We start from the raw sequence: 23,959 nt of genomic DNA, 5'->3' as shown, positions 1-23,959 counted from the left end.
AAAACATAGATTTCAGGGATGTTATAGTTAGAAAAGAACATTTAACAAACATTGAAATTCACTGAAAAAACCATAGGTTTCTGGCATGTTATAGTTAGAAATTAGCATTTAAAAAACCTTAGAAATTCACTGAAAAAAAACAAAGGTTTTCGGGACGTTATAGTTAGTTGGACATTTCACTCGTACAAAACCGAGAAATTCCACTGTTATAGTTAGTTCAGCTAACTATAATTCGCTCCCCCGCAATGAACTGCTGATGATGTCACATATTACATTATTCATGACATGGTCAGTGACATCACTGATGACATCTCAAATTACATCACTGATGACAGGGTGTTGAAACTGCTCATCTGTGCTAGCGTGCTCGGTGAGTCAACGTTGAAAAGGGTAGGAGTGCCTGTGAAAGTGGATACAATGGTTGGGCCCCTTCCTTTTCGTCTCTTAGAAAGAAATATATAATGGAATACAATTAGTGAAGTGAACCTCTTCATGGGGAGCTAGGAACAGGAGCTCTTTGCCAACACTGCCTGTGCGTGCAGGATACCTGGAGCATGTTATTAAGTGGTGGAGGTATATTGACGATTTGTTCATCATTTGGATGGGAGATGAAGAGTTGTATGTATGCACAACAAGCACTGTATTGTATGCACAATAAGCACTGTAAATATTTGACTGTATGATAGGAAAATGCTGCATTTGCCTGTGAAACCTACTACTATACCTCAACTAAGGTATTGTTGTATTTTACATGACGACTGGTGTTGTACTCATAAGTAATCAGGTCCATTATATTCCTGGGGATGTTATTACTTAGGTAATGTGCCACAGCCTAGATAGACCAGACATGCACGATTACTGACATATCAGTGTGTGGGACCGATTGCCTTGTCATAATATGGACATTGTGGTATTTTACATGATAATTGGTGTTGCGGTTGCAATTCATATTTGGTTCGCTACATTTTCAGGCACTATGCCTTAACGCAGAGGTATGTGATTATATTAACATATGACTGTATTCTGACGCTTTGCCAGGCATTAGTACTTGATGTTCCACTGATTGGGTGCAAACTATTATTAGAACTACATGGTCCAGAAATCGGATGATATGACATGCGCTTTAGATACCGCGCACAGTAAAAACGAACAAGGTTTCAGCATTAAGAGCAGCGACGCCAATCGGCGCATATCATGCAGATTTGCTTTAATGTACATAATGCATACACATGTTTTCAATGACAAGCATTTGGATCCAATACTTTATAATGTTAACATTGTGCAGCGGGAGGCGGAATAGTGTCCTTTTCAGTGCATATCAGGACGCTCTTTTCAGTTAAGACAAGGACACGATAAATTTTAGTACGGTTGGAACATTTCAATTGAAAGGTTTATTTAGTCAATGAGTTTCCCTAACATGAATATGTTTGTATTTTGGAATACTATATAATGTTTTTTGCATACTACAAGATGTCTGCCGCTACCTTTGGAAATACAAGGATGGATTCCAGTCCTATGTTTATGTCAATGATCACAGGGTGTTTGAAATGCTTTATTAGTTTGTTCTATGCACATTCTCTTTGACGTGAGCAAGGCTTTACAGCCGGAACATGTTGTCAGAGGATTGAACACCCTGAAACTATTCCTGGCGTTGCTTTGCGTTATTGAGAGCGCACGTTACTTGGGACTTTTTGGAAAATATTGAATACCGGCGCGCTCCGCCGGCGTGTACGCCAATTCCCGCGGGGCCCAGTGCAATCAGAGGGAGCATCTTTGTGGAATATATATATATATATATATATATATATATATATAAATATATATATATTTGCATTTTCTCCTTGTACTATGTGCTATAAAAGCAAAGAAAGACTAACAGCGATAGTATATCTTCACTATTTGTTATGTACTGGTGATCACCACTGGGGGCGGTGATGTCATCACTAAAAGCATATAAAAAAGCATGATTATGTCAAAACATGTTGCAGCGTGAACAAGGGCTTTTCAGCTCGAAACGCGTCGCTGGTTCTGTTTTTGCAATAAAACATCTTTGCTGACTCTGTTGGTCCGTTCCTCACTATTGCTGGCGTGGAGGCGGTGTCTGCGAGCGCAGAGCGTGCTGAGGAGGAGCTCTAATTTCATATTGAACGGAAGTGGATTTGCTTCCGTAACGGACCCCTTCATCGCAAGCCGACAGCCGCTTTCAAATCAACTTTTGCTGATTCTCGAGTGGGAATTCTAGCGGCTGTCCCCAGGTGAACTGGAAGCTCACGGAGACTGTGACTGGCGGTTGGAGCAGCCCCATAGGATCGCGTCGGAGGACGCGGGACACGGAGCAGTTCCCGCCATCTACAAGCGGTGAGTTCTTTCAACGAAATACTACCCGGTGGTGAAGTCGTTAAGCAGCGATATTAGCGGGCGGAAGAATTACATTTGCCTGCTGGTTATTTATACAATATATAACAGAACTAAAAAAACAACATGAATGAAGAGGAAATCGACAAATTGCGGGAGGAAGCCGCTCCTACTTTATTTGACAGAACTGATAATCCCCCTGGTCAAAACAAAGCACCATCGCAGGGCGATCGCAATACTATTCAAGCAAGGGATTTGAAATATTTATTCAAAGAATTAACAAAACTGCGTAAAGCCGAATGTACAAAATGGTGGGAGCATAAATCCCTAAGCAAATATGAACAAGTTGGTCGTGTTCCTCGTGGGTTGCGTCTCATATTGGCGCCTTGCTTTGATGATCCGGACCCGGCGATGCTGCGGGAGTGGGGGGAGAGCAACCTAGCGGCATCTATGAATTTGGTCTGCATTTTGATTAAATATGCTGTGAGCGATCGAGCAAAATTGTTGGAAAAAATTAAAACTGTGGAAATAGAAATTAATGCTTGCAAAGAACCATCAGAAATTAAACAATTAATGGAGAATATGAACGAACAACTACGCAAGCATGAGGAAAGAATCAAAATCAGAAAAGCCACTAAGTTCACTTGTGATGCCGACGATTATCGCTACGGCAGGATTTTTACGTTTTCGCGAAAATATAACACAGCAAAAAGACCAGCCTACACCAAAAAGAAAAACGCTATGGGAGGTAATACCAGCAATATCAATCCAGTCATAAGTGCAGATAAAGCAACATCAGGTTCTTCTAATAACAATGGGGCTGAGCGAAATTACGAAACCTCATCTATAACAAGCACATCTAGTATTGAATTATCATCATCCGGCTCCACATGCTCGGATTTAAACTTAATGGGACTGGAAGCGTTCAATCTCCAGCAAGAAATGGATTTTGTGGTGGAAGAGAGATTGCAAACTCTGAGATCATGGCAACCCAATGTTCAGGCAGGCAAAGGAGGAACCAACGCCGCAAAGCACGACGGCGCAGGTGCAAACAGCGCTGGAACACAGCAACAACAACAAAAGAAAAAGAAAAAAACATGGGTGAAACGTCGTTAGGTGACAACACCATCATCAATCTCTCTAACGTCACCCTAGATAAAGCTGAAAAACAATTGCTGTCATTAGGTTTGAACTTTTCACCTGTACAAAGCCTTAACTACGCCATGACCAGAGTGGACCTCTTCCGGTTCATAAGGAAGCTGAAACTAAAAAACATTTCGCTTTACAAACTGCTAAAGATCTTAACAAATCACATGACCTAAATGAAGTAACAGAATCCATTGAATTACATGAATTACGTGCTTCTGACACCCATACTTTTCTGGATGCGAATGAATTGATGGATTCCAACAATGATTTGGAATCAGAATCCGAAGAGGCAACACAAAATCGTTTAAAAAGAGTACCCATTGCCCAAAAAGGTGCTGGCTTAAGTCCTTTTCGCAGTAAATCTAAATTCATCCCTTTGATGCCTAAGGATGCGATCGATACATTTAATGACTGTGTTACCAATGACATTAAAAAACTTTACACACAAGTAAATAACAAACATCGAAAAAAAGAGATACATACAAACTGTGCATATAACAAGTTGATGAGGAAATTGGAAGAGAATCCAGACATTGTGATAAAACAATCAGACAAGGGAGGCAATCTGGTAATTTGGCCCAAACAAGATTATATTAAGGAGGCAAAACGCCAGCTTGGAGACCCTCTATGCTACACTATAGCCTCACAAAAAGAATACGATAATGCTACTTCTAGACTTCACAAGATGTTAAGTCAATGGAAAAGAGAGAGTCTAATTTCATCTGAAGAACACAAATTCATGTACATTAACTTTCCTATTTTGCCCTCTCTCTACCTTATCCCGAAGGTGCACAAAGATGTACAACCTATACCTGGCAGGCCTATTGTATCGGCCATAGGCAGCGTAGGTGAGAAAGTGGGGGAATATATTGACTTTTTCCTCCAGGATTTTGTGAAAAATCTCCCTAGCTTTTTCCGGGATACTAGTGACTTTATCACAAAAATTTCTAACATCAAGTGGGACAGTAACATGTGGCTCATGTCTTTAGACGTTGAGGCATTATACACGAGTATAGACCATATACAAGGGCTTTCTGCCATACAACATTACCTCTCCAGCAGACAAATTATGTATTATGAACATAACAAGGTCATTTCGAGCCTCATAGAATGGTGCTTGCGCAACAATTTTTTCACCTTTGGTAAGGAAATATACAGACAATTAAGAGGAGTGGCGATGGGGGCCTGCTTCTCTCCCAGCTATGCGTGCCTGCACGTCGGCTGGTGGGAGGAGCAGGTCCTCAACACACGCCACAAAGTTTGGATGGAGAAAAATGTGATGTGCTTTTTGAGGTATATTGACGACATATTTATTGCCTGGAGAGGCAGTAAAGAAGAAGCCCTTTTATTCGTTCAAGATATTAACAACAATTCTCTCAACTTGAACTTTACAGCACATATTGATAAAACGAGAATTCAATTTCTAGATGTTGAAGTATATGTTACTAATTGTACATTACACACAACATTACACAGAAAAGTGACAGCGGGTAATGCTACATTGCACGCCACTAGTATGCATCCGAGACACACCATTTCAGGAATTCCGTATGGTGAAATTTTGAGACTTAAAAGGATTTGTAGCTCCCCCGAAGACTATAACAATTGTTTAGGAGACCTAATGATGAGATTAAAAGCTCGGGGCTATTCAGATTCTATCTTAAACACAGCTATAAACAAATCCTTATCCAGATCTAGGGAAAGTCTCTTTCCCATATCTAGGCCTGATATTGAAGACTCCAATAATACCGAGTCTCAGTTGGAATGCCCACGCCTAATCACTACGTACAATAGAGAGGACAGAAAAATTAGGTCCATTCTAAATAAAAATTGGCCAATAGTTTTGAGTGATCCTATACTCAACTCCAGACTTCCTACTACCCCTACTGTTACTTTTAGACGGGCTAAAACCATGGGCAATTCCCTAGACAAGACAGCCCTGAATTAAAAATGAAAAAGCCTTGGTTACGCCCAACAAAAGGTTTTTTCAGATGCACTAGTTGTCGTGCATGTAAATTCGGTACTACCACTACACACTACTCTACCCCTTTTAGTACAGCTCCTAAATCGATTACTGGTCACTATACCTGCAGGACAGATCATGCTGTTTATGTTCTGGCATGCACCTGTGGGCTTAGATATGTTGGCAGCACTAAGCTCCAGGTGCATGTCCGGATATTGCAGCATCTACGGGCTATATTACATAGTGACAATACGTACCCGGTTGCCCGTCACTTTAAACGGGTACATAACAAAGATTTAAAACATCTCAGTTACTTTGTCATTGGAGCTGTGCCAGGCTTAAAAAGAGGGGGTGATCAGGAACTACAGCTAAGAAAACTTGAGTCTCGATTTATTCTTGAGCTTGATAGCCGTTGGCCTAATGGGCTTAACAACATTGAAGAAATGCACCATTACTTATAAATATCTAAGTTCAGGGTTGCAGTTTCTCAGTGCAATAGGTATACACCCAGTATTTCTCTTCATATGTGTTCTAGTTAGGTTCCCTATTAGAGGGCACAGTATACTTTAGTCACATTATGGTAGGCCATATTGCTGTGTTTCTTAGTACCGAAATTTTGGTCAAACTATCTCTGTGTTGTCTGGATAAGAATTCATGAGTACTGTTTCCAATTATAGACTTCAATCTATTCTACTGATATTTTACAGTGTTGTATTTATTTTGACATCTGATGGTTTAGGTCTTGATTTATGTTTAGTCTTACATTTAGATTACACTGTTTAAACTTAGATAACAACAGAGAAGAAAAAAAGTGTGTGTATATGTTGGTTTTTCATGGTTGTTTGTATATAGGGGTTTTGATATTATGCAGTTGTGTTTTTTCATGTAGGGGATTGTATTTGTATATATATGAGATATGGTACTATTTTTACATATTCTCGTTTTTAACATTTTTTGATACATGTTTTTACCGTTAATAACTTTTTTGAGAACCTCTTACTATATAATGTAATCATTTATGAAATTATGACATTGAAATAGTAAATCAATATGTAGTATTTGGTATCTCTGCTTTAATGGTAACACTGCTCTTCCCTGCCTTTTTGTACCTCTTATAAAATTTCTTCACTTATGCACTTTTTTATACACTTATTGCACTTTAACCTTCGCTGCTATAATGCATTGTTTTGCACATAGATATACATCTTACAATATTTGAGGTTTAGTAAACCTTTTTAATACAACAATATGAAATGTAATTGGATTTAACCAGAAATTGCATTTTCTCCTTGTACTATGTGCTATAAAAGCAAAGAAAGACTAACAGCGATAGTATATCTTCACTATTTGTTATGTACTGGTGATCACCACTAGGGGTCGGTGATGTCATCACTAAAAGCATATAAAAAAGCATGATTATGTCAAAACATGTTGCAGCGTGAACAAGGGCTTTTCAGCTCGAAACGCGTCACTGGTTCTGTTTTTGCAATAAAACATCTTTGCTGACTCTGTTGGTCCGTTCCTCACTATTGCTGGCGTGGAGGCGGTGTCTGCGAGCGCAGAGCGTGCTGAGGAGGAGCTCTAATTTCATATATATATATATAGATAGATAGATAGATAGATAGATAGATAGATAGATAGATAGATAGATAGATAGATAGATAGATAGATAGATAGATAGATGGATAGATAGATAGATAGATAGATAGATAGATAGATAGATAGATAGATAGATAGATAGATAGATAGATAGATAGATAGATAGATAGATAGATAGATAGATAGATAGATAGATAGATAGATAGATAGATAGATAGATACCAGGCTTTCAACATGAGACAGGGGAATTAAAGGTAGCAGGGCAGAGTTGCTGATAACCTCACAGGCCAACGGCCATCCGCCAAGCAGGATAAAAGCATATTTCTCTCAATGGAATTAAGTTATGTCAGCACTCTCTATAAGGAGTTTTTCTAGTTGGGTTTCAGAGGAAACTTCTGCTATCTTGGATTATCAATGAATAGCGGGGAAGGTTTATGCTTCTATCATACCCTACTACGTATTTTCCTAGTCGTCAGTTTATAGCTCTATGCTGTTTGGGTTTTTCGCTGTGACTGATGATGCACCTTCAGATTTCCATATAGTTCAGAGAATAAGGAAAAGACAGGCCACCAGTGATACCTCTGTCTTTCACCCTTCATTTGATCCAAACGTCTGAGTCGGATTTTCACGACCTTTGACCTACACTTATATAATGTACCGTCTACAGTCCCTAGAGCAAGGCACAAGGAGAGGTGAAACGCCTTGTGACTGGTGACCTATCTGAAAGTGCTGTATTATTTAGACAGTAAATATTTGAACATTACAGTAAACTCAATGATTAATTGCATAATTATATTTCAGGGTCGCAAGAAAGAAGAGGATCCACAATGAAACTGGGGAAACTCACTAAATATGCCTTCGTCCGAAGATTGACAACTATTTTAACTTTTTTCGCGGTCTGCATCATAGTATTGGTCACTGACAGGAACTACAATCGCAAAGACTTCTGTCAAGAATATGAGATACAGGTAATGGTGGTCTTGCATATGCAGCATCATGCCATTGACATATATATGATGGGTCATGTATTCAGCACATGATACTACTCCTGCAAAGGAAATTTGAGAAAAATTGCTTTGGGAAGAATGAATTTTTACTCTCATTTAAATATTGTCATCTAGCATGCATTGTTTTGCCATATATATTTCTATTTTGATATGCAAACAAGTAGTCAGAGAGGCCTGGCCTACCAACATTTAAATAAATGTCACTGTGTGAGAAGAGGGGGTTCTTAAAGGGAAGGGGTTTGTGGAGGTATTGGGATTGTAATCCCTTTGCTTTTATGAGGATAGAGCACTGGGATAGAGCCATGAAGTGGGGGTGAGACTTGGTGCCGGGAACTGATTACCATCCCCCACCCCAAAATGAAAGCTGCTGCTAACCTCCTGGAGAGTTTGGACCCCCCATCCCTACATCCCCACATCCCCTCGCGTAACCTGAGATCCCAAAATGCTAACCTCCTCACCATCCCTAACTTCAAACTAAAAACGAGAGGAGGAAAGGCTCTGGCAGTCTTGGGTTCCAAGGCCTGGAACCTTCTCCCGCCGTCCCTTCGCCAAATTGAATCAGAAACAGATTTCAGAAAGACCCTAAAAACATGGATATTCAACCTATCCGACACCATGTGCAAAAGCTTAATCTGAATACGCAGATTTCCTACTACCATCAGCTAGACTCCCCACTTTCTGCCTATCCTGTCTAAAGCGCCAAGATGCTCCTTGGAGTGAAGGCCGCGCTATATAAGAACTTTTTACATTACATTATATTACATCCCCTGAGAATCAGCAGTGCCAAGCCCCCAAATATGAGCATGAAACCCACACTGCACAGGGGATTTCACCTCAGAATCACCCAGCGTGTGATAACGGCTCCACGCTAACACATGGGGTGACAGTCTGCATTGGGAGGTTCTCATGGCCAATGAATGTTATGATGAGTCTTACCAAACTTGCAGTGCCATCGTGAAGGGGTTACATACCCAGTTGAATACCGATTGCCTTCCTGCTCAGCACCACTCACCTGCTGACATCACTACCATTTATTTGCAACTCACTCACATTTGAAGTAGTTGGCGCAGCGAGGCGGCTGTCTGATCGGAGATGCAAACTCTTGTACAAGAACTGCCATTGTAACAGACCACATTGGGCACAAGCATACTCCTTCTCAGAAATATCATTTTCCAGATGTGGAGACATGCTGATATTATAATGCTTACCTTTGCTAGTTTGTGAAATAGCTGCGATCATGCTAATATTCAATCAATCAATCAGAGTACTTGTAGAGCGCGCTACTTACCCGTGAGGGTCTCAAGGCGCTGAGGGGAGGGGGGTGCCGCTACTGCTCGAAGAGCCAGGTCTTGAGGAGTCTTCTGAAGGCGAGTAGGTCTTGGGTCTGCCGTAGGTGGGTAGGGAGGGTGTTCCAGGTCTTGGCGGCGAGGTAGGAGAAGGATCTGCCGCCAGAGGTCGTTCGTTGGATGCAGGAGACAGTGGCGAGGGCGAGGCTGGCGGAGCGGAGCTGGCGGGTGGGGGTGTAGAAGCTGAGTCTGCTGTTCAGGTAGACTGGTCTGACATTGTGGAGTGCTTTGTATGCGTGGGTGAGGAGCTTGAAGGAGATCCTCTTGTCGAAGGGGAGCCAGTGTAGGTCTCTCAGGTGGGGGGTGATGTGGCTGCAGCGGGGGATGTTGACGATCAGTCGGGGGGAGGCGTTTTGGATGCGTTGTAGTCGTCTTAGGTGTTTGGCTGGGATTCCTGCATAGAGTGCAATGCCGTAGTCCAGTCTGCTGCTGACGAGGGCCTGTGTCACCGTTCTTCTTGTTTCGATCGAGATCCACTTGTAGATCCTGCGGAGCGTGCGGAGGGTGTTGTAGCAGGAAGAGGAGATGGCGTTGACCTGCTTAGACATGGAGAGGGAAGAGTCGAGGATGAATCCTAGCTTGCGTGCATGGTCGGTGGGTGTCGATGCTGTTCCCAGTGTGGTCGGCCACCAGGAGTCATCCCAGGCTGTGGGGGTGGGTTCGAGGATGAGGACCTCCGTCTTATTCGAGTTCAGTTTCAGTCGGCTGCTCCTCATCCAGTCGGCGACGGCCTTCATTCCCTCGTGGAGGTTTGTTTTGATGGTGGGTGGGTCCTTGGTGAGGGAGAGCATGAGCTGGGTGTCGTCGGCGTAGGAGATGATGTTGAGGTCGTGATGGCGGGCCACTTGTGTGTCAAGTCTTCATTCATCCGCCAATCCCTCCTCATAATCACATTCAGGTATCTGTTTACACAACCTTGGACACACTCTGATTCCTTTGCTGCATATCTCCCAATGTATTTTGTAGCTATGTTACATTGTTCTGTGCTCTCTCAGTCATATTAATATATTTCTCGACTGCTGACAATACACTTAGTAAATGGGTATTAAATCATATTAGGCAAAAGAAGATCACATTTCCTTGGCCAGCTTTTAACTTGTGAGTAAATGCCAGCACTGCAAAATCTGCACCAGGTATCCACAAAATTCCTGTATATCCCACATATTCAATGGCCTTACTCTCACGCAGAGATCAACATTTTGAACTGGTATAGCGCTGTGACTGTGATTGCCCAATGCATGCGGAGTGCACATTCAAAACTTTTTTCAAGATATTGTCACCTGTGCACTTATCTAGAGCTTAGGACCAGATGTAGACACTATTACTAGTGTGTCGCAATTCAACAGAGCTTATGAATGTTAGTGAGCTAGATCGCAATTTGCAACCCATTAGGAATGACAGCCATCACAGGGATGGTGGCCTGCTGCGATCAGAGAACACTATGTCTATGATTGCTTTTAAATAATGCAAAAAATATATATTTTGAAATACAACCAAATTTACTCAAAGGAAACATACATTTCAAAAGAAAAAAATGAACTGTTTTACTTTCGATTCTTAAGAGAAGCCACTGCCCACTCTTAAAAATATATTTTTTTAATATCCTCAAAGGAGAAAGGTCCCTCAGGGAATGGCGTACCACCTTCCTTGAGGAAGTGGTAAAGTATTACTGTTTTTGGCTGTGACTAGAATTCAGTCGCAAAACATTAATATTTAACAGAAGGAATCACTGTTTGGAAGGGACACCCTAAACACGGCCCTTTCAAATGGAAATTTCTTATGATTTCCTAAACCCAACATGTTACCAAATCACTAAATGGGTTTAATACATTTGCACAAGCCATTTAGCAGTCGCAACTCCTGTGATTTAGCCGATTGCAGACTTTGCGACCACAAAGTAGTTTTGTACATCTGGCCTGGAGATATTTGGACTGTGTATGGGCTGTGGCAAATATCAATGACCTACTAGACAAAGGCTACTTTTCAATGCTTGGAAAACCCAAAAATCAACTCTAATTAGACAAATTTGTAAATCGCCTGACACTTTCATTTTGCTCCAGTTTCTGCATTAAATATCTATGTTTGAGCTTGAACTAAACTAATTGTTTTAACATTACAGCCTTGCATAGGATTTTCTCTTAACACTTTGCAAGCCAGCATGGCGTCTAAATCTGTATTATACTTACAATTGATGGACGTAATGCAGAACAAATCAAAACATTCACCCCCTAGTCAAGCGGTTTGAGTTAAATCCATCAATCTTTTACTCACCATGCCATCTCAGTGTAGACCTGGCTATATGCAAATCACTCTTCACCCTGTGCCTCATGGGAACAGTCCAGACTGAACTGCCAAGCCAAGTCTTCCCTGGACCAAAAAAGAAGCATCCTAGGACCGGTTTCGGGGTTTCACCCCTCATCTGCCAAAATAGCTTGAATACAGTGGCACAGTGAGCCTGGGACGCACATCTGGGAATACCCGGCGCACTTAGGGCGAGAAAGCAAGACACACAATAGATGGAGGTAATAGAGAACAAATCAAAATATTCACCCAGAGTCAAGGGATATGAGTTAAATCCATCATTTATTTGCTCACCGTGCCACCCCAGTTTAGACCTGGCCATAGGCAAATCAGTCTTGCCCCTGTGCCTCATGGGAACAGTCCTGACTGAACTGCCAAGCCAGGTCCTGCCTGGACCAGAAACAAGCAACCTAGGACCAGCCGCGGTCAATAGTGTGAGTACCTGCCGGGCGGTGACGTGGGGAGGGGCAGGGTGGGGGATAGTAATGTATGGATTACTGAGCTTTACAGGTAAGTAAACATATAAATAAATAAAACAAATTTCGTTGCATGCACTGCATCGCATTTGGTGATGCAGTGCACACAACGAAATTCATTTTATTTATTTATATGTTTACTTACCTGTAAAGCTCCCTAATACATACATTACTATCCCCACCCTGCTCCTCCCCCTCCCCACGTCACCGCCCGGCAGGTACTCCCACTACCGGCTGCGGTTACCTAGGACCAGTGCTTGATTTGTAAAATATGAAGTGCAGGTGCTCACATTTGTAAGGAGGCCACACCCACTGTCCTGGCAACGCCCACAGCCTCCAGTGGCTCCACCCACATACTTTGTTAGCCCCACCCACATCTACAAGCCTAAACACATTAGAGCTACCTCCTCACTTGAGTTTCGCAAGGAGCTGAAGACCTAGTTCTACACATAAGCGTATCGAAGACCTCACCTGATTAATGCGCTATACAAATCAATGGAACATATTTTAACATTTGAGAAACCTATGGCAACAACTTAAAAGTGAACCCAAATTAGAAAATGTGTGTAAATCTCACAATTTACCATTAGTAGGGTCATTTGAGGGCCTGGGGCAGCATTATAAACTAAAGAGAATGTGCTTGTATTGTGCTGTTTAAAAGAAAGGAAGGTATGAAGGAAGGAATACATTAAAGAAGACAGCAACAAACGCAGGCAGGAAGGTGAGTAATAGAGTGAGTAATTAAATGAGTAATGGATAAAGAAGGAGCAAATAAGAAAAGAATGAGAAAGGAAGGCATGAAGGGATAGAAGGAATGAGAGAGAATGGAAGTGGATGATGTGTGATGGATGAATAGAAAGAAAAAAGGAAATGAGGAAGAAAAGTAGAATGAAGGGTTGAAGGTAAGAAAAGAAGAAATTAAAGAAGGGATGAAGGAATGAGCAGGAAAAAAAGAATGTATGGAATGAAAGGAAGCAGAAGGAAGAAATGCGCCAAGGAAGGGAGGATGGGGAATGGATGAGGGTGTAAGGAAACACGAATGGAAAGAGGAAAGGAGGCATGGCTGGAGGTGCTGAGGGAGAGAACAAGTAAAGAAGAAGATGGCATGAAAGGTACTGGGTCAAGGAAGAACAGAGGGAATAATGTCTGGGTAATATTGCAAACAAATTGAAAAACAAAAAATTAAAATACATATCTGTGTCCTTAAGACACCGTTTATGTTTGCAAAGCACATATTCACCAGAAGGGGCCTTGACACCAAATAAAAATGTTGTTATCCAGCTCAATGACACTAATTGTATCGACCTCAGAAAGAAAAAAGACTGAGTGGTCAAATCAAGATTTAAATTTATGACCCTGCCATCAAACACAGATTCCTGGAGTGGATATACATATATACTCAAGAAGGAAAAACATAAAAGGGAGAGTGAGGAAGGAGGGACGGTCTGAAGGCAACGATAGGTACAGTGGACAAAGAATGTGAGGAGAAGTGGGGAAAGCAGAGATTGGGAGTGCAAGATTGAAGTTGAACATGATGAGAATGAAAAGTTGAAAGAGGAGAAAGGCAAGGGAAGAAGAGCAGACAGTGTATGAAAGGAAAGTGAAGGGAAAGAGAGTAAGGTGACTAGGCGGCGATTAAGAGGAAACACGGACGTAAGGCAGATAGTGAAGGAAGAATGGAAAGAAGGGAAGAAGTGAGGTGTGAAGGGGAGAAAGAAAAGTAGATACTGAGGGAAAGCATGAAAAGAGTACACCTCTGCTTTATTACCTAAACAGTAATTTATTATGTAAAGTTGAGGAGTGGCAGGGCAGTATCATTCTTGGCCTGTCTCATCAATGCATTGCTGTGCTGTTCAAGACACACAATAGCAATTATTTAACTGTGTAATGGTTTTATGCTATCAAAAGATGTTTTGTGGCATCACAATTGGTAATCCTGATAAAAGTGTCAGTTAAAGGCCCAATTTCAGGGCTGAGGTGGCTCATCAGAGCTGTGAGTAAAGGGCCACTGCCCAGCCAGCGAGAACTATGGATTAGAAGTGAGCGGCACTGGCAGAGAAGTGGGAATGCCCTGATGCTCTGGAATCAGCAGAATACCTCTGTAGGTTTATTGTGCTGTGGCCATCACAGGAGAGCAGTAAAGCTGAGCTCGGCAATGCCTTCCAACATTTATTCACCAGTGTTGTGCAAGTTTCTAAACTAAGCTGCAGCATTAGGATCCACAGATGAGAGCAGAACAACACATGCTGGGAGCAGACACCCTCTGAAATATTATCATGTGGTGCAGGCCAGACTGGGCCCCTCCCACCTCTGGGCTCTGGTGCATTGTACCGGCTGCACCAATGGTGACTATGCCCCTGCTATCATCCATTAGAACTACCTTTTCTTGCTTCTGTTCCTCACTTTTTGTGAAACACATGTTCACTCCGGTGTTTCTAACTCAAGAATTGTCATATTGTCTCGAGGATGAAAGCCTACATGGCCTCGCAAGGTTTTGAACGTATGACTATGAGGCCAAACACAGATCAATGTAATAAATACAAGGCTCTACTGACTCACCAGGCCCTGCATCCAGGCACTCTCTCCATCATCATATAAGTTAGAAATTGCTGACTTTCCTGTTATTTTCTCAACAGTGCATATAATTATAGTAGGCTAATTGAAATACCACCTCTCATCTCTAGATTTCCCTCCCCAAGCCACCTATTTGATGTGTTTCATCTTTGCTATTATTTCCCTGGGTTTTTGAAGCTCACCCTTCCAAAAGTTAAAAGAATTGCAGCCTACACTATGTCTCACAGATTTTGAAAGGTTTGATTCAAATAGTAGGAACAGCGCATTCTCCTGCGTGGTATGTGCCCTGTTTGTGCACCTTTCACACTGGGCCACAGACAGCCAGCAGCCTTGGAAAGACTGTGTGTGGAGCCACTGCGACACTTGCATGAAAACAAGGAAAAAACACCATTCCTCTGCGCAGCACACTGACATGGCAGTTGTTGGACGCTCCCATTGCCCATTTACCACCAATAAATATCACCATATAAGCAATGCTCTTGACGCAGTCCGCCATTCAAAACAAATAGCGCTATGAGAATGACATTTTTGCCAGAACACCTTCAAACTTGTGCACCAAAAGTGACATCACACCTGGCATAAAATGGTACCCATGACGATACAGCTCTTAAGAAGCATTCTGTAGAGTCTCAGAAGAACCCTGGGCATGTTTCGGAGGGTGAGAGGGGGTGAAAATAAGGGATTCATGCTATAAAACTGCATCATGTTTTTTTTCTACCATTTTATATAGTGCTATCTCGACTGAAGATATTAGAGCACCTTACATGAGTGTCCCTGTATGGCAAGAATGGCCTTCGTGCAGAGGAGCATGCCAGCAGTGAATAGCATTTAATACCAGGTGCGAGTGAGGACTTGAGCTGAATGGTTTCAGTTTCTTTTCTCTGCCGTTTCCTTCTCACTGCATGCACTGTCCAGGGCAATGTAAATAAAATAATCTCAGACCTGTGATGTTTGGGATCTGCGCTGAATGATCAGGTCAGGTGACTGTGAACTTCGGGTGAACGGAGAGCAGACTTTAGAAGGCACCGTAGGAACTCACAGCCCAGCCCAGCCTGTGGGTAGAGCGCCAGGCACTTGTACACTTCTGTGTGTGCATGGTTCTCTGCAGTGGGATGGGTGTTATTTCTCTCCTCCTCCACTTGTATCATTTTTAGCCAATCCACTACAAGGTCTCGCAGGTCTAGTGTTAGTGCTTTTCACACAAAGAATGGGTGCTGGCGCGCCTCCTGCCTCGATAATCCAGTGTTTCTTTAACCCTTCCCTGGCTTGATAAAAAGTCAAAACAAGCTCAGGACTTACCAGAAGAGCCCGAAAACAAGACAGGTCCCACACAACGAGGAGAACGGGTTAGATTGAAAGCATTTGGCTTCCATCAATTTGGATTTCCCGGGCTGAAAGTTTGTGAATGATTAATTCTGTCCACCCCTACAATAGACCCGGCCCTGAGAAAAAAGTGCCGATGCTCAGCAGCGGAAAGCACCGGCACAAATTAAGCACTGCCTCGGACTGGTTTCCGGGTTTCACCCCTCATCAGCCAGGATAGCTTGAATCCAGTGGCACAGTGAGCCCATGACCGATATCTGGGAAAACCCGGTGCACTTAGGGCGGGAAAGCAAAAGACACACAATTGATGGATGGAATTCAGACCAAACCAAAACATTCACCCCCACTCAAGAGATCTCAGTTAAATCCATCATTCTTTTGCTCACCATGCCTCCCCAGCTAGTGAGGTGGCCGACAATACAGGATTTCAGGGTGACGGAAAGGACCGACAGTGATCACAACGCCCTTGAGCTTGACCTTGTCCATCCAGGCCCCCAAGCTTCAGTGGCTAAAGTGGGAGGGAACAACCTAGTGCTTCTCCTGGATAACAGCAGGAGAAGAATCAGGTGGGAGCATATGGTTACAAACAAGGATAAACTCCCTCTGCTTTACGCGGAGATTACTCCCATCTTGGAAATCGTGGGGAGCCTTGACACCGAGGCAAATAATAGAGACTCACAGAGCAAACTGCATGAAGCCCATGAGGAACTTATAAAAGCTGCGGCACCTCATTTTACTTGCAGTTCACGAAAGCCAAGGGAGAGGCGCCAAGGCAAAACACAGTGGTACAATGTAGCATGCAGACGGGCCAAAACAGAACTTCTTGGAGTAATTAAGGAGGGTATAGGAGGGGATCGCCTTAAACAAAGTAGGCGAGACTATAAAAAGCTTCTTGTCCAGGCTAAAGTAGAATGGGAGGAAAATCAGTGGGAAGAACTCACTAAGGCCCTAGCGATTCAAGATCAACGCCTGTTCTGGAGGACCGTGAACGGGGGATCAGGGAGTCTACATTCGGCACTAGAGCCCAATATAGCACCTGGAGTGTGGCAGGCCCATTTTCAGTCCCTATACAGCTCTGAGCCGGGAGAACTCCACGCTCCTGTTGAGGTGGATTGGCCGGGCTGCCATGGGGATCCAATAACATTAGGTGAGGTTACTGCTGCTATCTCAGGTCTGGCTTCGGGGAAGGCGCCGGGATTGGACGGGCTACCGGGGGACCTGTTTAAACAGGAGCCCACCGTTTGGGCGCCCTACCTTGCTGCCCTCTTCAATAGTGTTCTCGGCGGGATGGAAATCCCTAGTACTTGGCTGGGGGCTGAGGTGGTCCCCATCTTTAAAAAGGGCTCGCCCCTCCTCCCTGTCAACTACAGACCGATTAGTCTGATAGATGTATCACAGAAGCTGTTCGGCAGGGTTCTGTTGAACAGGCTTCAGGATTGGATGGAGGAGGTGGGCGCCCTTAGTCCCTACCAGGCGGGATTTAGGAAGGGGGTATCCACAGTGGACCAGGTTTTTAGATTGAATCTGATCTACTGGAGGACAGCAAAGTTCGAGGGCGGCAGTTTGTACACAATTTTTGTGGACCTACGGGCCGCCTTCGACTTGGTTCCCAGGGGGAAACTTTGGAGCGTCCTGGCAGAGATGGGTGTACCCCCAGACATCCTACTGACCTTGCAGAGGCTACACCACAACAACTACGCCCGTGTGAGGTGTGGGAGATCGGGGGAACTGACTGACAGATTCCCCGTTGGCAGAGGGGTAAGACAGGGCTGCGTGCTGGCGCCGACCCTGTTTTGCCTCTTCGTCAACGGGGTAATCGCCCATCTCAATGCCACCGATTATACTGACGCCCCAAAACTAAATGGCAGCAGGGTGAGCGCAATTATGTTTGCGGATGATACACTGTTGCTATCTAAAACCCCCATGGGCATACAAAGGATACTTGATTCCTTTGTGGCTTTCTGCCTTGATAGAGGGCTAGAAATCAATGCTAAAAAAACCAAATTCATGGTTTTGAACCCGAGCCAGAAACAGCGCCCGAATCCACAACTGGGAGCCGTCCGGCTGGAAAGAGTAGCCACCTTTGAATATCTTGGGGTGACCCTCAACGAAACCATGACCTGGGGACCCCACCAGAGTAGGGCGAACCTTAAACTAATACAAACTACTGGGGGTATCTCCCGGATGATGACTGGCTCGTCCTACCGCCCATTGGGGGCTTTAATCCAGATATATAGGGCCCAGGCTAGGGGGGCGATTATGTACGGGGCTGAATTGTGGGGCCATATGCCATGCCGGAACCTGTCTCTAACAGAAAATAAGTTTATAAGACAGATAGCCGCACTCCCCCCCAGTACTCCGCTCCTCCCCTTGAGGCTTGATCTAGGGCTACGACCACTTGCTGACGAGATAAGCTTGAGACCCATTGCCTTCTGGCGCAGGCTTTGGAGCAGCAATAATCTCGCCGACTATAGGGCGGAACTGGTCGAACTACTGAATCACCCCAAGGCGCTTACCATTCCCTGGGTCAAAAACATTCAAGCTACCTGTGTGGAATTGGGGCTCCCTGATTTGTGGACTAAGCCGGCGAATGCTGCACCAAACATCTCCAAGAGGTCCCTGGCGAATTTGTATCACGAACACAAAAGGGCAAGGGCCCAAACTACCCAGCCAGAGGGGTCCCTATCAACTGTATTCCTGCAAAGCAAGGAACTCTATAGATTTGAGAAGGCACTGGACCCTATATATCCCACACTTGCTAGGAAGTTGTTCCTCCAATGGAGATATGGCACATTGCCCTTTCGGGCCTTTACAAGTTCTTGGTCATTGGTTCCCTCCACAAAGCACTGTCCTGTCTGTGCTGACAAAGAGGAAAACGACTTGCACGTGGTGTTCTTCTGTCCAGCCTACAAGGCAGCTAGGAAATACTGGCTCCTTCCCCTGATAAAGAATTTGGGTGGCAGGGAATACGCACCAATGTACAGGATTTTAAAATCCGATGTTTCCGGCCCAACTGTTTTTGCACTTTCCAAATTCCTTACTAATGTTTGGTATACGCGTAATCGCTTTTTAAAAAATGCTGGGTAGTACCTAGAAATATTTCTCCTTTTTAAGATGTTCTTATGTCTGTATAGAATATTTTTAACATATGTACTCAATGTTTTATCTGTTATGACAGAGTTACACGTGATTTTATTTGTATTGTGTATCTTTTATGACCGAATGGTCGAAATAAAGATTGGAAACAAAAAAAACAATTCCAACTGTTAACATAAGTCACTTTAGGTAAATGCTGCTGTAATAGTTCTTGGTGGAAATTATAAGGCATTTTAGTAAGTTTTATGTATTTTAATTATCGTGTAATGTTTTAATGTTTTTATGGAATGGTCATCTATTATCGCATCATTGGTGGATCATTTTAAGATGTTAATAACTCTGTGTCTAGTATATGCTTGTTTTTCTTGGTGGCTCTTATTTTTTTTCTTTTTTTTTTCTTCCTTTTTCTTGCTTGTAATGATTTTAATTAATCAACAAATAAAATGCTTACTTACTTACTTAGGGCGAGAAAGCAAAAGCCACACAATTGATGAACAAAATGCAGAACAAATCAAAACATTCACCCCCAGTCAAGAGATCTGAGTTAAATCCATCATTATTCTGCTAACCATGCCACCCCAGTTTAGACCTGGCTATATGCAAACCAGTCTTGACCATGTGCCTCATAGGAACAGTCCAGATTGAACTGCCAAGCCAGGTCCACCCTGGACCTGAAACAAACATCCGAGGACTGGTTCTGGGGTTTCACCGCTCATCAACCAGGATAGCTTGAATCCAGTTGCACAGTGAGCCTGGGACTCACATCTGGACATACCAGACGCACTTAGAGTGAGAAAATAAAAGACACACCATCGATGGACAGAGTGCAGAACAAATCAAAACATTCACCCCAGTCAAGAGATCTGAGTTAAAGCCATCATTCTTTTGCTCACCATGCCACCTCAGTTTAGACCTGGCCATATGCAAATCAATCTTGACCTTGTGATTCATGTAAACAGACCAGACTGAACTGTCCAGATCCTCCCTGGACCGGAAAAAAGCATCCTATGCCCGGTTTTGGGTTTTCACCCCTCATCAGCCAGGATAGCTTGAATCCAGTGGCACAGTGAACCCAGGACCCACGTCTGGGCAATCCCGGTGCACCCAGGGCAAGAAAGCAAAAGACACATAATTGATGGATGGAATGCAGAACAAACCAAAACATTCATCCCAGTCAAGAGATCTGAGTTAAATCCATCATTCTTTTGCTCACCGTGCCATCCCAGTTGAGACCTGGCCATATGCAAATCAGTCTTGACCCTGTGCCTCATGGGAACAGTCCAAACTGAACTGCCAAGCCAGGTCCTCCCTGGACCGGAAATAAGCATCGTAGGACTGGTTTCGGGGTTTCACCCCTCATCAGCCAGGATAGCTCCAGTGACACAGTGACCCCGGGACCTACGTCTGGGCATACCCGGCACACTTAGGGAGAGAAAGCAAAAGACACACAATTGATGGACGGAAGCCCCATGCAAATGAGTGAATCCCTTTGCATCTGTGCCTGCGCCGTATTACCGACGCCGGCGCAAAGACAAAGAATCCCTCAGAAGGAGCACTGACATTGCACTATTTAAAGCATTTGGACTGTCAGTGCTCCTCCTGAGAGAAGCCCTCTGCAAAAAGGTAAAGGGGGTCCTATGGGCCCCCCCAGACTCCCCCTTGCAGGCAGGTGTAGTCGCTGATTGCACCCACCTGCAAAGGGGTCTCTAGTCCCCTTTGAAAGTGCAGGTGGGTTGCAGCCTGCACTGTGAAATTCGGAGCGGCATTAAAGAAGCCTCTCTGTATTTCATGTGAATTTGCTGCCCCCGGGCAGTACGAGTTTGCATTCATGATAATAGGGCACAAACAATAAAAATGTGCCCACACCATAATACGGCCCCAGGAGTTACAACACTGACAGCAGGTCTCTAAGTGACAGCATCAGGGCTTTCAATGTGCTGATGGTGAATATCAACTAGGTGAGAATGGCATTAGAACTTGCATATTCACTCATTCATTCCCCTATACATTCTTTTAGGTGGGGCTATATTGAATGCAATTGCATAACACACTCCATGAATAGGGGACTGTTGCACAATACTTGATGTGAGATACCAAGGCCAGCAATCCCACATAAGGTGCCTGATCTCACAGAGGCAATATTCATGAGTTGAAATATTGTGACAGACAAGAGAAATAGTGACTACTGCTCGACCCTTCTGTTTTGAATCTTGTAGTAGGGAAACCATTTTAGCTCACCCACGCACAATTTTAATATATGTCTCAGTTTAATAATAGGGGAACATAATTGCTGCCTTGTGGGACGTAACCTCACCCAAACTATGAAACCCATTACTAGGAAACTGTACAACTACTGAACAGTAGTAGTAATCTTGGAAACGTCACAGAACTAGATTTGGAGACGTTTGATGAAGCGTATCACACCCAGGAGGTGAGGATTCCTCATTCTCTGTAAGAACATGAGTGTATAGAATTCTTTCGGAGGTTTGGCTGTTTCTGCCAGGACTGTTGCCCTCTTTCTACGTTTATGGATGTTCACACAGAACATACCAATTGGGGGGGAAAAGGTCACTTATCCTGAGTAACCAGGGTTTTGTAATCTAATCGTTTTTGGTTCCGATAAAAAAAAACTCATTCACGTACCAAGGCTTGAATGGCGGTGTATCTTGATTCCCCGCCTTTGTGTTAGCGACGTGACAGCATCATTATCTGGTTTAGTTGTATGCTTCCTCCACCCGGAGGTAAACCACTGGTTAGTGCAGTAGTGATTAGAGATTTTAATGAGTGGGGTGTTTCAATAAATAGGCTTATATGTCCAGTGAAAATGTATTTTAATGAATACTGGAGTAAAAGCCTGTTTAAAAAGATGTGGCGTGCATAGGAAGCTGTATTTAGGGGGCTTCCTTACTTACTATTGTCCATAAAAAGGTCGACATGTTTCAGCCATTGGTTGCCCTTAAGGGGTCAGGTAGGCTTTCTTAAAGTCAAGCATAAAAGCATAAAACATTAAACCAATTCTGGCATTGTAACCCACAGCACTTTGTGTGTTTGGGTTTTGAGCCCATAATGGCAGCAGTCAAAGCAAGACTATAACTCTCACAGTGCAACGTACATTTGGCTTCAAAGCTGGGAATGGCAATGGCATTATACACAGGGCCAGTAGAATTATGTGGCAGTGGAGGACCACATTTTGCAACAGGAAAGCCAAAAAATGCAGCATAATGTGGCACAAGACAGCAGTATACTTTCTTCATTTTTACATTTTAGCAACTATTAAAAGAGTCTGGGCAAAGTTGCACCACAATTAATACCAGTTTAACACCTAAATACGATAATCAGCAACTGAAAGGTGACTGGTAAAACTTTGCAAAGTATCTGCCACTGCTCAGATTTAAGAGTAGCGCCTTTTGTTGAACAACTTTTGAGTTAGACACAAAATGCCCTTTTTAAAAAATTCTTCAAATAATGCCATAGGTGGTGCATTATATGGCAAATTCGAAACAATCCATGATTTTTCAGAAAATGCTGCAGCCACAGAAACACATAATTCTGGTGGCCCTGTTTATATGCCACATAACATATGTCAGACTTCTGAATTGCCTATTGACAGACTTCTGAAATGCAAACAATATTTAGTTCCTGACTTTCTGGCCTTTTGTCTTGTAGGGAATTGTTTGACCTGTCAGCCTCAGATTGGCCTTCCTGCCTTCACTCCTCCTATTTTTGCTGACCTCATTTTTTCTAACCAGTGCCAAAGTGCATGTGCTGAGACTCCTTAAAACATGGCAACATTGTGTTATCACCAATTGGAATATTTAATGTACTTATAACTACCTAGTAAAATGGTTCTATGTGTACCCTAGGCCTGTATCTTAAATGCTACTAGTGGGCCTGTAGCACTTTTTTAAATATATATATATATTTTTGTGGGACCCTAAATATCTACTCCTTACTCTGGATGTCTCATCTCTTTATACCTGTATAGACCATAAGGATGGTTTAAGAGCCTTAAGTTACTTTCTTTCCAAAAATCGACCAACCTCCCCCGAGCACAATCAAATGCTATTAGACATGGTGACCTTTTGTTTACATCATAATATGTTCACCTTCAACCAAGTCTATTATCAGCAAATGAGGGGGGTGGCAATGGGTGCCAGCTTCTCCCCCAGTTACGCCTGTATTTTCATGGGCTGGTGGGAGGAGCTGGTTCTAAAGGGCACTCTAGGCGCTTTTTATGATAAACACGTTAAAATGTATTACAGGTATATTGATGATCTTATTTTTGTCTGGAAGGGTACTAGGGAGGAGGCCCAGGAGTGGGTCAACCTTTTGAATATCAATGATATCAACCTGAAATTTACCTGTACCATGAGCAACACCAACATTCACTTCCTAGACATAGAGATATACATCCATGATAACATTCTAGAAACCAAGTTGTATAGAAAGGAGACAGCGGGGAATTCGATTTTACATTACACCAGCTTCCATCCTAAACATCTTATTCGCAGCATCCCTTACGGGGAAATGCTGCGGATAAAACGCATCTGCAGTAATCCAACTGATTTGAAGATGGCACAAAACGAATGTAGGGACAGATTCCTCGCCAGAGGTTATCCCATTCATATCATTCAAACTGCCATCAACAAAACTGCTAAACTGGATAGAAACTCTCTCCTAGTCCCCAAGATCAACAACTTGCCCACATCAGAATCCCAAGTAACATCTAATACTGGTACGGTTAGACTCATTGTGCCTTATAGTGCCCAA

The 23,959-nt window shown here is 43.2% G+C and overlaps 1 protein-coding gene across 1 annotated transcript in view; it reads left to right on the top strand.

Annotated features, from left to right (window-relative positions):
• Window positions 1–23,959, top strand: part of LOC144824734 (alpha-1,6-mannosyl-glycoprotein 4-beta-N-acetylglucosaminyltransferase-like) — a 216,543-nt gene that overhangs the window by 137,511 nt on the left and 55,073 nt on the right. The window contains exon 2 of the mRNA XM_078683748.1: window positions 7,868–8,034. Coding sequence (XP_078539874.1) covers window positions 7,894–8,034 — 141 coding nt within the window. The 5' untranslated portion in view covers window positions 7,868–7,893. The remainder of the gene's footprint in view (window positions 1–7,867; window positions 8,035–23,959) is intronic.

This window comes from Lissotriton helveticus, chromosome 3_1, assembly GCF_964261635.1.
Source record: "Lissotriton helveticus chromosome 3_1, aLisHel1.1, whole genome shotgun sequence".
NCBI lineage: Eukaryota > Metazoa > Chordata > Amphibia > Caudata > Salamandridae > Lissotriton > Lissotriton helveticus.
The sequence above is the reverse complement of the archived record's forward strand: the minus strand, read 5'-3'. Positions and strand labels throughout refer to the sequence as shown.